Source organism: Lissotriton helveticus, chromosome 2_1 (genome assembly GCF_964261635.1).
Source record: "Lissotriton helveticus chromosome 2_1, aLisHel1.1, whole genome shotgun sequence".
NCBI classification, from domain to species: Eukaryota; Metazoa; Chordata; class Amphibia; order Caudata; family Salamandridae; genus Lissotriton; species Lissotriton helveticus.
In genome coordinates, this window is record NC_136059.1 from 473253537 (window position 1) to 473272269 (window position 18733).

An 18733-nucleotide genomic window follows, 5' to 3' on the forward strand; every position below is an offset into this window, starting at 1 on the left:
TAACATGCCTAGAAACTCCAGGGAGACAAATGACATACACACAAGGAGTTGGATCAGGTAGACCATTGGTATGGCAGAAGAGCTGCTATTAGTGCCTGTTTGGTCCTAATTACATTAGGGAAACGCAGGAATTTACCTATTTTAGCCAAAAATTAGGGCATCAATCCTGATTGTATTCCTCCCGCTTCAGAGAATCTTAACTATCCAGAAGCTGAAGTCCTGCATTCAGTAACTCCATCTTTTTGGCATTTTCAACAGGCCAGAATGTGCTAATCCCAAATAACTAGGGTGGGTGGCTGCTATATCCTTTCTAGTGCTCGATTTAATTTAAGAGGATGATGTTATTTATATTCACTCGAGTTCGGCATTAGAGGGCATGATCTGGCACACACTGGGGCCAGGTCAAAATAGCAAGATCTCTCACCGTTCAAATTATAAGTACACTGCTGTCTATCAGAGAGGCTGAAAAAAGAAAAGTGTGCAAACATAGATGGCAATCTAACAGATTCTCTCAGAAAGCATTTGAAGGGATAAATAAGGTAGCTTAGGGGATAAAAAGAAAGAAAAGTCCCGTAAAAAATAATGGGGCCATTCAGTTCAGACAAACAAAAGTTCTCTAGGTCTATGTACATCTCTAACAATCACCAAAATAGACATTCTAGAATGCTTGTGTGATGACATCAGCTTTGGTTTTAAGATCTTTTGTGACACCATTCACCGTATGGCCCCTTCAACATTTTGAAATGGAATGAGTAGTCAAACAGTCTGCCGAGATTATCAAGATCTCCACGTATTATACTTTAGCTCACCTCAGGTAGACGCCCCTATAGCCAATGCTGAACATAAGGAGAAAAGGCAATCATATGCAGCCTCATTATGTCCATTTTAACCATGAAAGTTCACTTCAGAACACCTTGAAAGATTATCTGATAGGTAGACTACTCAATGATGGAGGTGCCATGCCTGGAAGCGGAGTGAGATGCATGTTCTAAGAAAAAGCCAAACACTTTGTCCTTTTGGAGAGTCATATATACCAAGTTAGAAAACATTTGTAGGGAGGATCTGGGAATAGTTGGAGGATGAAAATAGAACATGGAGCTGCAGGCAGATAATGTGACCTTCTTTGATTCCTTAGTGGCATATAATTGTATATCACAGGGAAAGATTAGGTGTCAAAAACAAAAAGTGGGACGGTCCACAAAGAAATACACTACCAATACTTAGGCAAATTGTAAAATAGAAAAAAGCGATTGGTGTGAACATATTTTCAAGAGATCAGCACCTTTAATATTCCAAGGTTCTAACGGCTCAGATCAAACACACGTAACCTATGGGAAGTACCTGATTCACATCATATCCAATATGCAGACCGATGTCTGAAGCAACATGACTGACGTGTTTAGAAGCAAGGATAGTACAATTTAACGAGCATTATAGCATGGATTGGAGGACACTGAAGTAAAGCAAAATCTGGTGAAGAGTTACGACTGGAAAATTTGTCAAATTGGACAGAGGAGACAGCAGGGGACTTAAACAATGAACAGCTCATTAAGGTAGGCATACTTAAAAAAAGTTACTACTTTGCATTAAATACTAATTATGAAAAGCAAGTATTAATGTATTAACCAAATTGCCAGAAAGCACCACAAGTCATGGGCAAAGCCATTGGAAGGGTCCATGTTAAGACATAAATGCCAGTACCTGTCACCTACTACCGGCTAATTTGTAATATACTGCTGGGGTTGAAGGGTGCCAGAATGGTTAACCGTGGCACAGAGTAATTCAAGCATTACACCAATGCCTTTCTGTGTTTCTTGCTTACAGTAACCATTTTCTCAACATCACTCTAATGGAATCAGTTAAGGCTAAAGCCACACTTTCAGACAAGTCTCACCAACATCTTATCTACTTTGGTCTAAATCTCAGTGTCGATGGGGGTTCAATGATTTACCGATAATCCATCTAAACACCATAAAGACAAGCTCTGAGCATATGATGGAAATCTTGGGATCTCCAGGATTTGACTCTCAATCAACTCTTCACTCACGTCAGATAGTTGGAAACGATAAATGTAACTTCAAGCAAATGACTGAAGAGTACAAATATTAATCTCTGCTAGAAGCCATACAAATAATATGATTGGGATTCAGTATGAGAAACACTAATACTTTGGCTTGGTGAAATGATGTCCCAGAACATTTCCCACAATACACTATTTTGTCCTGTTATACTATAACATCTATGATACATTTTTAAGTTGGTGCACATCTTTTTAGCACTTGTTGCTCTAATGACAAATCCTGATATGGAATAACTATTTATGTTAATATAACAACTCATATCAGTATCCAGTTAAGTATTTAGTTTTTCTATTATGAGTGCATACCATGCTGTGATGCCATATTAATGACAGACTGTGCGCTATAAAAAATGCTGATGCAACAGTTAATCAAAATGTAAATATTCTATATTTGCCTGGACATATTTATACAGTATGACATACATAGTCCGGGTCTTAGAATCATTTGGTAAATAATAGTAAATCTGTGGCTATAACTTGACAACTACGAAAGTAACTCAAGTGGGCCTCAGAGTGGATCAGTCTTTCTTAAAGTACAAGACAACAAGAAATGCTGCTAGAAAAGAATCTGCATAGTTTGCGAATACAGAACTGGACACCCAATGCATCAAAAAAGGGATTGTACAGTGATCATAATACAGATATAGAACAGGATGAAACTAATTTTTCTTTTTCTTTAGCCAACACGTCATTAGTAAACAAGTTATTTACTTATCTACTTAAACCTACACAACCAAGCACTAGCCAAAATCCACATACAATTGATCAATGCTAAAATACCAAGATCACAAGTTGCAATGAAGGGCCTTCTATGAAAGGGATCCAATATTTAGCACAAAAAAGGTTTGAAAATATTAAACCAACCAAGACTATGCTTCAAATATGTAAAATGAAAGTGTATTCGTTCATCAATAACATTGTATTGCAAAACTTTAAAGTTTTAGCATATACTTGTGAATAATCCATGACCACTTTCCTCCATTCTAACAACTACAACAAAGGCTTTATTAGCATCATATGAGACTGTCTGAATCAAAGAACCACCCCAGTGCATCCAAAGCAATGGTTCAGAATCCTCAGAAAAGATTTTCATGTAGACTACCTATTTGTCATGCTCTCTGGTGATCCTAAGTTTACTGTAACAGCCTGCTGTTGGGATTTCCTGAAAACCAGTTGGGCTCCTATGACTAGCGAGTGGAAATCTAATATGGAATTAGCAACTGTGCAATCTACTCATCCATTGCTTTGATGCTGTACACCAGTCTGATTTGTTATGGAGTTGTTAGCGCAAATAAAGGCACTTCCACTAGAATCCCTTTAATCTTAGCAGTTATACGCAGCACAGGGCACAAAAAACATATACATGATTATCATCACCCTGGGCTAGTACTCCAGGAACGGCCAGAGACAGTTGTTAAAGCAATGTTGTTTCATGAGAGCACGAACATTGTATTTAGGGATATCACTTAGTGCACCAGTACTTAAACAGTCAGACGTGTGTGGACCACACCTGAACCACTGCTGTTAACCAGGGACTCCCACCTAACCTATTTCTACGAATTTATCCTCACACCAATACACAAAAATCCAGGAATCTACATCAAACAAAAACACAAATTATGAAATATATTATTTAATTCACAAAGATGTGAAAAGTATTTTTTTAATGGAGAATTCAAAATGTAGTTTATTTTTAATAGATGAAGCAGGAGTCCAAATTCAAACAGATCACGTTGTCTTTTTGTTCCTAATGCATGCCCTCTTTTTGTAAATTCATACAACTGCTTCAAGTAAGGCCTTCAATCTTCCTTACTAGTTAATCTGCAGTACTATCACTGCACTGTCATGAACCCCAAGGTGTCCGGGGCCACAGGTTAAGAACCGCAAACTTAGTGCAAAGAATCTAAGAGTAAGAAAGCACATCAATATTATTTTAGAAGTCCCATGTGGTGAGATGCCAATCTTCCCACAATGCCAATATTAGGATGCAAAGTCAATAGGGAAGAAATGGATGAAAGATAGCCCAGATATTCCAAAACTCATTTTGGTACTAACACATTTTTTGTGCACCACCCATGGCACATTTCTCTTTATTCAATGTTGGGAAACAAAAAACGAGTGCGAAAGATTTCTAATAAGAGTCACCTTTGACCAGGGTACAAATATGAAAACAATTATTTGGGATGTGTGTTAACTCGGCTGTATATCAAACTGCACTTGAATTTTGCGGTTTAATGCCGTTCACTCATTTAAAATGCTCACTTGTGTATAAACTTAACACTAACACTAAAAATACTCTGGAACTGTGCGGCAATGGAGGATCAAATTATGCAGCAGGGTTAACTTAAGTTTTGTGACAATAAAAAGCAAATCAAGCAGAGTAATGTGGCAAAGTCTGTGCAGTGTAATTTCACAATTTTGTTATTGTAGTACACAATAATATGGTCTGGGCAAATGTTTCACCATGTCAGCATCGGTGTAACACCTGCATTGAACAACCAGCAGATGTCCAATTATCCTTGGCTAAGGATTTACCACTGTTCTGCACAACATGTGGCGCATTTTTAGTCATTCATGGCTGAGCTAAAAAAAAAATTGGGCTGAAATCTGCATGTTATGTAACAGATGGTGGATTGTGCAGCATGTGCTGTAAACTACGGTAGAACATTTAAATGCTGAGAGTTGAATTTATGACAAAAGAGCTAACCTCAGCTTTATAGCCTTTCCGCCACGGGCTATTTTGGTGGTTAAAGGCACATGCCAGCGGTTTGGGCCTATAACTAGGGTTCATGGAGTTTGATAGCCGTTTATACGTTCAGCATTAGGCTGTAATGCACAATTGGATCATTGGAATGTTGAGAGCTCCACTGAAGACAATAGAGTAACTCTGGGCTTATAATAGCTAGTATAAGCCCGGAGCTCCAACATTCCAATGTTTGTCTTTCTGTTTCTCCCTTTTTAATGCAGAAAATTTTACCCTTAGTGGGTGGGATATTTATTTTAATAGCTGTATATCCCTTCTGGGCTATAAAGCCCAGAAGGACCCCACCCTCCTTATAGGCTGCGGCTCGGGCCTAACTCCGGTTCAGGTCCTATAACAACTGATATAGCCCTCAACAGTAGGCTATAAGGCTAAATCAGAACATTAGAATGTTAGGAGTTCTACTGAACATAATGAAGCAGCTCAGAGCCAATGATGGCTGGCAGAGAGCTTCTGCACCAACCCAACATTCCTATGCTTGCCTTTATGTTTTGTCCTGTTTATTTTACAACAGTTGACCCTTTTCCATGTGTGGTTATCACCAATACAAGTTGGAAGTTTTTCGATAACTATGACCTAAATCTTCAATAACCTGGTTTTAAGATATATTTTTGTTTACATTGTATTTTTTTGTGGCTTAGTTTATATACTAACCCACTTAAATGATCTTGCTTGTTTCTCTTTCTACTATGATGACATATCATACCAAAAAATGAAAACTGTGGCATCTAACTCATAAAATATAAAACACTACTGTAAAAAACAGATTTTGTTTCAAATGCTTGCCATGTTGTTTTTTGCAGTGTACGCATTGAGGTGCCACCGGGTGCAAGAAAATGCTTCACATTTATTAATAGAACTATCTTTTATATGGGCAGAAGGTGGCTTTCCTGTCAGGTTTAAGAGGGAGGAACCATTGACTGATTTAAAGGACACCGGAAATAAGAAATTTCGGGGTCTGTTCTGTATTTTAACATCACCACTAGGTGTAGCCCTAATGCAGTTACCTTACCTTGCCTTATGGAAGCCCAAACCCTCTCAGACGACCCGTAAGTATAAATATTTCATATATAGTACTCCCATGCTTTAGTCTTGAGTAGAACAAGCATAGATTCAGGTAGCGCTGAACTAGCACTCTTAGCCTCTCGTTGGCACCAACACTTGACAGATACACATGCCCGTGGCATCCACATGTTGGTACCTTGATTATAAGGCAAGTTCGCCATCCATAAATCCTTCCAGAAGTCAGCTGGCAGCACATATATGCTCTAGCTATCATACCAATCTAAAGAGGAGGCCTTCTTCAGATAACTATGGAGTCTTTTCTTGCATAGCCATTAAAGAAAGGTAGACTGGAAACAGGTGACAGCGTTTAGACAACTCCAATAACAAATTAGGACAAAGGAGTCTCGCTGATGGATCTAAAGAAATTTAGAAACAAGCCAATATTTTAAAGCTTTGGCATCACAAATGACAGACATTTCAGAAAATAAACTTTAAATGAGTTTCAATTAATTAAATTAATGAACTTTGAGTTCAAGTGAAGTTTGGGTCAGACCAGACGGAGATCTACTTTTTGACCGAAAAGGCCACTCGGAGAAGCACTTTACATCTACTAACACATTGTAACAATATTTCTATATCAAATACTGCAGAATGGGCAATTTTACTTTCATTTCCAGAGCGTCAATGTTGAATTCCACATATGCACTATTTGAACACAGAATGCTATTTCCAATGTGGCTTAATTATACTGTTAATACAAAAACACATTCTTTATGACAGTAGTCAAAGATGCTACACGATCTCAATATGGTTAAACACCTACTACTGGGTCAGCCTTTGTATCCAGGACCATGTACATGATGAATGGAAACTCACACATTTGCTCATACACTGCAATTGCACTAGAAGGGTCAAATGTTCAGCTGAAGAATACTCACTAAATTGATACAATAACAAAACACTGGTTCACAGCCTAACCGACGGAGGCTATTCGGTTTATGACCCGAAATTGTGACACTCCATACTTCTAGAAATCAGAAGCCTAACTGGCCAACTCATTTATGAAGACCACCAAACCATCTTAAAGTGAACACAGTATTCTCCTATCTATAACTCAGAATTCTGCTACTCCAACAAAGTCATTATCTTGTGTATATTTCATGCCAGACTCGCCTGCTCACTTCTGGGTGACACACCTTAGTCAACAAATGCCACTGTTGAGCATTGCAAATTTTTGTATTTACTTCTAGGACCTTAGTATTCGAAGACAAAAATCCTACTGCTTACTAAGTCAGACCACTCCCACAATTAAATATAATGTTATCTAGTCATCTCAGGCTAGCAGAAAGGGTGCACGCTGAAGGGCTGATTTCACTCCATTGGTGGAATCAGTAAATATTTAATCTTGTAGTCGTAGTGATTATTTTTTGGGGGGTGGGGATTCTTTTAAGGCCTTTCCGAAATAAGTTATAATCTCCAAGACTACCTATAAAAAGAAGCAATAGAAGGAATCTTCCAAGATTCGACTGCATTCTATAGCATTATATGTATTTGATGCAAAAATTAAACTTTTAAAAACGATTCACCATAAACAAATCAAGATTGAAGAAGTTGGAGAGTTATATGGTTACTGAATTACGGTGTTTCAAAAAATATTTGAACTAGATAATAAAAAAAGTTGACAGTTAGCTGGGAGGGTTAAATCTTGGGACTCGCGAGAATTTGAAATATTTGATGATGACTTAGTAACTAGTCAACTAAATGTTTTTCTTTTAAAGTATTACCAAGGTTTATATGTTGAAACTCTTTCTTTTGCATATAACAAATAAAGGGTAGGAAATCTTAGTCAAATAAGAACAGGCCACTCAAGTTGTTTTAACTACAGCTGACGAGATTCACAGCGCCATTATGTCACTTCCCTCAACAGAGGCTCCTGGAGAAGATGGCTTCCTTAATGAAATAAACAACCTTTTTTAAAACATGAATGTGCCTAAAGTTGGGGATCCTATAAGAAAACAGAAGCTTCAAAATAGTCAATATTTTTATCGGGTATGCATAATTTATGAAGTAGGTGTTTAGTATAGATGATATTTACTTTTGTAATAATATTTTAATTGTATTGGTAAGCAATTATTTGTCTGTGTTACTTTTCAAATAATAAAGGGAAAGGAATAAGCAGTGATATGTTGGTCACAAGTTCAAATCTTGGGAAAACAGAATAAGGTTTTCATTCTTCCAATGTCAGTAAATTGGGTATCATTAAATTGAGTAATAGCAACATATTTTAACTATAGAACTTAAAAGAGGCAGACATGTGGTATAAAGAACTATGAGGAAAATAAGTTATTATCATCATTTGACTTTTCCTTTAAGTAGGTATACTGTAGGATGTATGCCATTTAAAATAATTGTTATTTCCTTTTTCATTTCGAACACTTTCAATGCAAAATTAAGATTTCTCTATGAAGCTCATTGAAATAACTATATCCTTAAGGAACAACTGCTCAACCGCTTTTCATCTTTCAAAAAGGTGCAGATTTTCATTTATTCTTTCTGTTCTCTATTAAAGGTCTTTCTTTCTTCTTTTTTTTTTATTATAAAACATCTTTAACCAAAAGCTACTCCTGGCCATTATGTCAATGCCAGGCCGGATTCTAATCCAAACCCTAACTTAATCATAAACATGTGCCTAACACTTTTGCTGGCCCTAACTTAACTGCTGCTCTATAGCAAATCACAAGCCCACCCTCACCCCTCACTAAAGATCTCACACTAACCTTAGTCTACATCCTATCTGATCACCCTAACTCTCCCTGACCCAAAGCATGGTCCCCGCCAGATCCCTTACCTTGACCAAAATCTCACCCTGACCCCATTCATTAGTCCTCACCATATCTTGTGCCCTGAACCTAACCCTGGCCTTCGACCTATTCCTAAAATTAAACAACACCCTCATAACATGGCCCTTAACCCCTACTTTAACCCATGCTCTATACCTTACTTCAATCCTGACCCTTAAATTGAAACTCACAATTTTCAGAGTTAATATCTGTAAATATGAGTCGACAAGAACTTGCATATAGGAATATTATCGGTTAAATAAATATGACAAGTGATAGGGGTACAGTTAATTAACAAATGCCCATTAGTCCTAGGCATAATTCTGTTGTACATGACGTACATGTATTCTTATTTAAGGCCCTAAGAATAATTTTCGTAGACTTACTGCTCACTGACATTCTGATGGCACTCAATCTTTAGAGTGAGCCGGACATACACCTGGTCTCTCACATCGCTTATTTTTCAATCAGCAAATAATGATGTTAAATAGCACTAAACATGACAGCTCCCTCTTACTATGCTCACCCAAGTACACAGGACAAGGTCAGCCAAACAGCACCACCTTAGAGATGTACACAGTGGTACAAAAACACTATTGGACAGATCACTTTCAACCATAGGGTTGCATCACTTTAGGGTGTAAAACACAACGACATGAGTGACGGAGTGAAAAGTCATTCGTGTACTCATTTATGATACATAAAGCCAAATTTAAACTTATGTTAAATGTTGAAGCTTTGTATCTCAACACTTCAGTGTGGCATTGTCTTTCTTCGGAAGTGTACTACATATGATTTCACTGGCGTGTTGAAACCTCACACTACAGTCGGATCTGAAAAGCAACAAAATGGTTTCCTGGTTTTGAAACAGAGTCGAAAAGCCATTTTTAATGTAGAGTGTATTGCTTGTGGATTGGCAAAAACACTTGAGGTCCTAACCTCAGCCAGCTTCTTCCAGGTGCTTGAATTTTGGTTCTTGTTGGGTGAAGAGGGTCGGTGACGAGAAGATCTAAACCTTTCTGATATAGCGCAGAATCATGGAAGACCAGTGTTGGCTTGGCTGAAGGGTTTTGCTATTAGAGGAATGTGGTGGAAAAAAGCAGGGAGTCATGACCCAGCCTTATGGTGGGTGGGGGATTCTAAAATGGAATGTATGGTTTTCACATACCTGGAAATCCTACGTAACCTGCCGTTGTAGAGTTGCAGTCCAAAACCCTTTCAGTGCATTAAAATGTGTAATATTTACCCCAGGGCGTTTTCCCATGTTCAACCCATATTCCTTTTTATTTCACAGTTTTCTGAAAGTTCGGTCATTGATCACCCAGTGTTTGTTATGAAGGTGTGATCTTACATATGTACACAACAGTAGCTTCACACCAGCAAAATCAGCAATGTATGACTTAATAAAAATAAATCTGATCTTGGTATTTAGAGTTACCACACCAAGCCTCTCTGCCTTCTAATGAACCCCAATTTTACAGCTCGAATACAATATTTACCATGGCCTCACTAAATTTCTTCAAATATAAACCTGTTTGGGCAGTATGTGTTCTGTGAGCCCTTGAGGCACAGCAACTGTGTTTCAGGTGAGCAGGAGAAGCCACTTGTTCCAGGGATACATTATTGACATAATCGGCTTCATGCACACGTAGCTTGACTTTAACATTCAAAATTATACATGGTTTCATTCAACAAGGTAGTGATTTAAAGATAAGAAACACAACTTTTAAATTGAAATGTACCTATAATTAACTCAACACACCATAATTTATTGATCAGGCTATAATTTATTGACAAGACATAAAGCATATTATATAGAAAATGAGGCTCCAATCCAATGCTCAAGGAGAATGCCACCTGTTTTAATTTTCTATGTGCGCTCAATGTGATAACGAAGCACGACTTGCCTTACACAGAAGTGTATCAATAATTAAAGTAAGCTCTTCTCCTTACACAATGATTTGTCAATTCTAAAGGTCTGCACTATATTTCTGTCTGGAGCATGTACAGGAGAACTCATAGCGGTCTGCTTTGCAGATCAGTTCATCGTACCTTCTGCTGATGCTATCATACGCAATCCACCCAGAGGATCACACAAAAGAATAATCAGTTATCTAGCCATCATTTCCACATGCATGTAAAGGGGAAGCAAGACTCTCTAGACTGCTGTGCATGCCATTGTTACATGCACTCAACTGCATTCAAACCAAAAATCCAATATTCACTCTTTTATTTGACTTGCATTTTTTCCACTGCTAATAGCAACACCCTCGCTAATTATGAAAGATCAAATTTTTTCTTTGTAGAATGCAATGGATTGAGGCTAATGATTTAAATGTATGCACTCAGTTATTTTAATATAACAAGTGGCTCCTTGTGTGGTCCTAGTGCCCTGAGCATCACATTAAGACAAAGATCTTTGAAACGAGCGTTGCAAAAAATAAACTACAGTCCTTAAAATAGGGAGCAAATCCTTACCTTTATGTAGCCCCAAGAAACTGACAGCAGGTAGTTAGCCTCCGGCATCTTGGCGGATAAACCTTAGTTATTTTTGCCACAAAGAAATACTTAGTTCCTCAGATGTGAACAGCAGGACAGTAATTCAGATATAAAAAAGTATGTTCTCTCTATAGCTGTGTTGCAGATTCACCAATTCTCTCAAATTAGGTGCATATGAAGCCTTCTGTTGAGAAATCCCATTGTGCTACCTTCCGATTGTACAAATGCCATTTATAAACATCCAAATTGCTGGTGTCCATCGGGGTTAGTGCGCGGGTATGGATTAGGACAGTCGACAAATCCAGAGAGCCCGGGACCTGCATCTTTCCTGAGATCTGCAGCTTTGTGAATAATGAATGCTAAGATGCTCCGCTGCTGGAAGGACTTGTTCACTCCGCCAGCAGCTCCCAAACAAGGACCTTCAAGGAAAGCCATGCACAAGTGCCAAAAGGGTCCACCCATGAGCCCTTCCTGGGAACCAATCACAGAGCATTCCTTAAGAGCAATGGGGAGGGGAGGAGGCTGAGGATGTCTGACAATTTCTGATTGGAGCGTGTCTATACATCCCCTGGGAATGGGGCATTTCTCTGCTCCCTTTGTAAATGGCACACTCTAATGGCATCCTTGCAGCCCCAGCTCCATGCAGGGTGATTAATTAGGTGGAGTTGCTGGCGCTGTGCCCAGTCACTGCCTTAGTCCCATGATGTGCTATTCAGGTTACTGCTGTCAGCACCTTCCCCCACCATCCGCCTACCTGCCTGCACTGCTGAAACTAAAGAAATTAACAAGCTCCAAATCTGAGCTCACTTCTAGCACCTAGATCAAACGCTGTCCTTGCAAAGACGCAGATTGCAAATATCACAAATTGTGCAAGGGCCTTGTGATAAACTCGACAATGCAACGCCTACGTACATAAAAATATAAAATGTTATTTTCGTCGACACAAACTGCGTCCCCTTCCACCTTGCAGCAGCCATGCGGAGCACAAATGGAGCCAGTAAGTGCCTGTGTTCGTGGACAGTCTCAAGAGGTGAAGGTTCTGTTCGGTTTTTCTCTGCATCCAGCCGTCAATTAGGGCCGGTGGAGTACAGGCGACTGGTTGTTGCTATGCACCCACCTCCCCCGCTTCTGTCAATCTCAGTTATTCCAGTTGATTGTGGATGCATCAGACAGGCGGGGCCTGCGGGCTCAATGTCACGCTATATCCTTCACAGTGGCCACGATGTAAACATATACATGCCTCTGGCCGCGGTGCTCCCTTCGACGTGAGGGGACACGTCTGTGCACTGCACGGTGAGGGAGCCACCAGGCCGTCGGCGCAGCGCGAGGGGAGCCCCACGAACAAAGCGCGGGAGATTGATTCCACGCAGCTCCCCTCCCACGCCGCTGACTCAGCGGCTCCTGGAGCCGCGGCATTCCCTCGGGACAAGCTCTGCACAGGAGCAGCCATTTAAATGGCATTAAGGTGGGATTCTGGCAGAGGGGGGCGCAGGCCCTTTGTTTCAAAGAGCAGACCTCGGATCCGGGCTGCAATGTGCGCTCTATTTACCAACCCGAATCCACCACACACGCACACATGCCAACAATCTAGAAGAGAAAAGTGGAAACATTTTACAAAAATATCCGGGAGAATGTATTTCCCCATTGACTTCTACCGAAGCAGGGGCAAATTTTGGGCGGGAGACAGCCAAAATAAAGCCATTATTGTCTTTAAAAACGGGGAGTTTCCAGACCGAATGTTGTCTATTGGCATGTCACTTCCCTTCATGTATGTACAACAGTCGCATGGTCCGATGATGCAAGGGAAGATGGCGGCTCACACTGCTATTCGCCGTTAAGATGAGCCCTTGTCAGCAGTTCAGACCAAATTATGAACCACGCACCGATTGCAGAACAAAGATAAACCCCCCCTTTGGCTTCTGAGGTTGCATCTATGCCATTCTCAGGGCCTTACAAAAACATGAAATAAATAAGAACGCATGCAGGGCACTTTAACGCTGGCGTCGTCCAGTTTGACATCCTTTGTTGCCGCTCTTCCACCGCAAAACCTCCTTCTCCACTATGATGCTCCACCGGTGCCCCCTCATCTCTACACAGCCACTTTCTAATAGGCATTGCATTTGTTTTATAGTGCTACTCATATCAGTGTAGGGTGTCAGTGCACTTTACATGACGCACACGTTACATAGAGCATATGGCCAATGAATCATACCGGTATAAATCAGTCTATGGGAAATGTAACAAAAGACAATGAGGATGACGAGGAGTAGGAGTCATGTCGTCCATACTGGTAGGCAGCATCTTTTAAGAGTATTTGATTTGGAGAAGCACAAACTCAGGATTTAAAACGTACCACAGTGGTTGGCTTTGCCAATAAGAATGTATTTCTCCCCAGAGTAACCCTTTTTTTTTTAACAACATTGGGATAATAAAATACGGAGGGAAAAAACATAAAGCGGCGATAATTTTTATTGCAGTTTCTTGATAATATGCCCCATAATGCTTTAACCTATACCATGCAGGCTGCATGCAGCTCTTTGATGACAGTTCAGATAAGGTGGGCGGAGGGTTACACTGTGCTGTGCGTGGCTTCATCCTGTCAGAAGATCTGGTGGTATACCAGGAGTTCTCAAATGTCCAAGGGGGCAGGGAACCACAGGGACGGGAATTCGTGGAATAGCTACTTTTTACTTCAGCACTCTGGTGATTCTACCGAGATTACGTTTACATTGTGGTACATTACACTGAGAGCACTGTTTTTCACACGTAAGGCTTACGGTAAGTAGGACTTAACCAATGTAAAGAATCTGTATTTAAGGTAAAATTCCACAGCAAGGAGTCCCTGTTTTCTGCAAGTGATGGGCATTCCAACCTAAAGTACTGTTCGCCAAGCCGCCAAAATTCCAGGCATTAGCGAGTATTAGACCCACCGAGACCTAACTGAGACTCCCTAAGTGGGAACAGTGAGGCAGCAGGCAGCTTTGAGCTGATGGACCAAACACCACCTCGCCACCTCCTGCTTGTCCTGCAGCGCATACAGAAATCAGGAAGCATATTCAGTCATCCGGCTCAACACTGCGGCTACAGGTGGCCACTAGAAGTAATGAAATCCAGCTGTAAACACTAGAATACCTTCCCCAAATGTAGACAAAACCAAGAACTTGGTGGGATGGGGCTAAGGTCAAAATCAGGGCCTTAGTCTCTGGCACAAATGAAAAAGAATGTAGCTAAATGGACTCAGAAAGACACTTCGGCCTGACTCAGAGTTTAGTGGTAACAGAAAATCCTTTGATATCTGTAGGAAGTGCTTAATCAGAAGAGAAGCTACCAGGGGGGGTTTCCTCTGCCATACAATCGAATAGGCGGAGGGCTTTGTGCTGGAATAAAGTCATCAATGCAGGCAGCTAAGTAGTGTAAAGATTTCTTATTGATGACATATTGAGATTCTTTTCTTACCAAAATCGTCTGTGTGCTGTTTCTGGACAAAAATGTAGAAATTGATTTCCTACTGAAGAGAAAGTCACAGAATCCCATTGGAGGCCAATGTAAATACAACATGGATGGATGCCACACATATTTACACCCAATGGGCTCTCACACGACTTCCTCTCATCATTTTTTCCATAGGTTAATTCTGTTTGAGTCCCAAACTGTTTTGCTTTTATTTTCTTAAGCTACCTTAAACACACAGGGGCTTATTAGCCCCTTGCGCCGCTGGTGCATCACTTTTAAACTGGGGAAAAGTGAGGCACCGGCTGCGCCAGGGGCTTGTAATGAAGACCCACCATTTTACCTCTGCACAATATTCATGCCATTGAAGAGTTGTTACAGTTCAGGCCCAGATTTCTATACATCTTTATGGGTATGTGTTGTGCAACTCAGTGTGGCACAAATGTCAGCGGTGATCAACATTCCCAGAGCAAAAGACTAAACTAAGCTTTAAAGTTGATGCGAGTTCCATGTAACTGCACATCCTCAGTGGCTTACCTCCCGACAGCTGTCCTTGCATTCTAATGTATACTGGAGCGGGTACCTCGAGCACTAATCTTATGCTAGGTAGAGCAGGGTCATATTGCGCAAAGCTTGGCAATGGACAAAGAGACCATTTTGTTCCTGTGCATCCAATGAGATCAGTGAGAAACTTGCATTTAATATAACATTGCGCTATTTCTCCTGTTTCGTGCAGTGCAGCGCTGAAGTTTCATGCAGCACTGTGTTGTATGCGTCATTCCTTCGCCGAAAATATACTACTTAAGTGTTATCTTTCCACCGTGCTCGAGGCTTCATCCACACGGACTCTCGATGCATAAAGAATTGCCTGAATCTCACTTTAATCGCTTCACATATGTGTGGAATTACCTTCTACCTCTTCCCTGCTTTTTTCAGAATTTAGGAAGTTTGTAAAGTGCTGTTGGGAAGGAATGAATGAAACCCGCTAGAGCCTCATTCAACAAAAATCCTTTCAATGCGCCTTAAACTGGGCACTGCCATTGGGAAATGAATCAATCCAACACAACAACGACAACATACATTATCGCCGCTTTTATTTTTCTGCCGATAAAAGCGGCGATAATGTATCGCCCTTGCTTGATAATATGGCCCTCGGTTCTTTCTGTAGACTTCACTGTTGCTTTATTTTTCAGTTTCATTCTGTAAAATAAAAGAGTACAAATGCGCGAGGTCAGACTTTTTATCTTGTACGGTCTTACTAAATGAAACTTCAGATGTTGAGCACATTTAAATGCCTACTTTGGAAATGGCCACACCACAAAAAACACGCTCAGCAAAAACACGTTGATAATACAGAAACAAATCAGACAGATCATAAAAGGGCCTACATACTACTCAAAATCCCAAAAGTCTTCTATTCAAATCTGTGTAATTGTCGTGTATTTTTCATTTATACCAGTACGAAAGCTCAGGGACTAATGCACCTTCTGCAAAACATTGAAGGGCATATGTTTGTAAGCAGGAAGGTCTGGATCTGCCTTTCATCTGCCAAAGGCAGATTAACAAGAAAAGATGAGTTTGGTAAATAGTTATAGTGATACAAATTCGCAAGTCTGTAGCGACAAACGATAACTAGCAAATGTATGAAACATATTCGCGCCCAGTGCTCGGGTTAAGGACTCGGATATCACTCTTGAACCAAAACAACTGATTTGTGAATTTTGCACATGCACAACGCTGGGGTTACGAGCCATGCACAAGGGTGGAATCTTGCATCATTACTAAAAAGAATCCCTGTTTATAGTGCAACACAAAAACAGCCTCCGCACACACTTTTATGTCCCTGCACAGTCATCTAACAGCCACACTGAGACTAAAGCGAATCCCGCGCTCAGGTGTTTAATGGCCGCCGCCTCTATGAATGAAGGGGAAGCTGCCGCGCAGCACGACGCTCCTTCTAATAGGAATGACCATTAACAACACCACAGAATCCGCCTAGCAGCCGTCGCTATGTTTTTACAAAAGGGATATTTGGAAACTCAGCTCTATTTTTTCATGACGTCACCGTAATCTCGCTATCATCTTCGCTTTAGATATGTTAGTATCTGCTGCTCTCTAGCGTCCATACATAAATTCGTCCAATGCATGTTCTAATGTAATGCTCGGTTTCAGTCCCTATTCTAATCAAATCCTTAAATAGTTTGTATGAAATTGTTGCGTTTCTCGATCCGTGTAAAGCACACAATCTGCCATCAGTATAACCATGCGACTCATGCACGTAGGAGGCTGCAGGGGCCTGTGTAATACCCCCCAGTCCAGTGTGCGTGTGTGTGGGGCCATGCTCGTGTGCCAGCCCAAATGAATTTTTAATGTCTCTCTCACACCATTTGGCACAATTGTCTCCATTTGCTTCAAAATATTGCAGTACATAAAGCAGGTAAAATTAAAAAAGGAGAAAAGTCATCACCATAAATCAGAAGAAATAAGAAAGTAGACACAATTATGTAAAGGTCATAGAATACATCAAAATATTTCCATTTGCAGGCATATAAATGAATTCCAAATGAGGTACGGCTGTAGAACAAGGACTCGTGGTGTAGGACTTTTCTGGTCAGAAGCCTTTCTGGGGAAATTCGAAAATAGGCACTTCGCTCCCTTTTACCGTTATTCACGTTTGCTCTCAACATCATGATAAGGACCATGTAGTTACTTTTTTTTGTTAGTTCAAATGCTAAGTAACAGAGGTAAACTCGCTGATGTCAACCAACGTGATTGTAGGAGAAGACAGAGTTGGACCAAGGCCAGCATCATGTTTTGCAGCGGCACGATGAATGGGCCGAATAGGTAGACATGGGGCTCTCCTTTTCTGCTGCTTGTGCACGTGCATATGTTCCTTAGCAAAGCTTGCTCTCAACATAGAATGCAGACTAAACTGCTCGCCCTTTCTTAACATGCACATTAACTTAAAGAGTGGTAAATTAGAGTCGCTGTGCTATGTCACTTTGCATTGCAATTTTGTTGGTTAGACGCCTAAAACCACCCACTGCATCCTTGGCACTCCAGGCACTGAGGGCTTTATCATCTTCACTTCAGATTAAATACAATCAATAAAAGTAAATGTGAAACGTAATAACGTTTTTTAATTAATTAACATTTCATGTTTTGCTTTCAACACTGCTGATGCTCAGCAGATAATGTGTTGTAGTGGTTTTGAGAAATACAAAGCTTCTATGCACACGTCAGCAACCAATAATACTTTGACATTTACACATGGGCTGCACGAGAACATGCAATATTTGCGATAGGTGAGACTGCTCTGTTTTCACGTGGATAGACGTTTAATGGGTAGAGGATGTGGCTAGAGCGGCCGACTTTCGATTCTGGCGGGAGGGTCAAACATTTTGTGATTCGGCCAAATCACTTAGGGGCATATTATCAAGGGGGTTTATCTCCGCTTTTTTGGCTTTAAAAGCCAAGAAAGCGGAGATAAAATTATCTCCCTATTACCAAGCTGTCGCTAACACCAGTTAGTGACAGCTAATAGGAGATAGCGACCATCTTGGGCCCCGCTTTGCATGTCAGTGATATTTATCACTAATGACATGCAAAGTGGGCGTGCCAAGATGTTAGCGACTGGAAACAGTCGCTAACATCGCTATCTCCTATTACCAACTTTTGGAGATATTCGCGCTAAGCGCGAATATCTCCAAAAGCTAACACCTGCCCTGAGCAGTTCTTAGCCATGTTATCCAATGGGAGGTGGATAACATGGCTAAGAGCATTTGCTCGATAATGCATGAATATCGCTGACTTTTCAGCGATATTCATGCATTGCGGCCGTTTTTTATCGCATTTGCGATAAACCTTGCTAATAGCAAGGTTTATCTGCAATAAAAATCCCCGATTTGCGGCGATAATTTTTGTCTCTAAACAAGTTAGAGACAAAAATTATCGCTAGTTGTTGGTAATATGCCCCTTAGTCTCCCCATGGCAAAAAATGAATGTGTCCGTCTGTAATGCAACTGGTACTCATGTATGGCGCTCTGATAACTTCAGGTGGAGTTCACACTATATATAAAAAAAAAACCCTGCAATAAA

General features: G+C 40.4%; 1 protein-coding gene across 3 annotated transcripts in view; it reads right to left on the reverse strand.

Annotated features, from left to right (window-relative positions):
* The window catches only part of PDE4D (phosphodiesterase 4D), a 1494598-nt gene that overhangs the window by 77428 nt on the left and 1398437 nt on the right, over positions 1 to 18733 (reverse strand). Inside the window, exon 1 of one of the 3 annotated variants that reach the window (XM_078675127.1) lies at positions 11165 to 11410. The exons of the other annotated variants lie outside the window; for them this stretch is intronic. Within the exon in view, the coding sequence (XP_078531253.1) occupies positions 11165 to 11212 (48 nt within the window). The 5' untranslated portion in view covers positions 11213 to 11410. Of the gene's footprint in view, positions 1 to 11164; positions 11411 to 18733 lie in introns of those variants that run through there. 3 annotated transcript variants of the gene reach the window in all.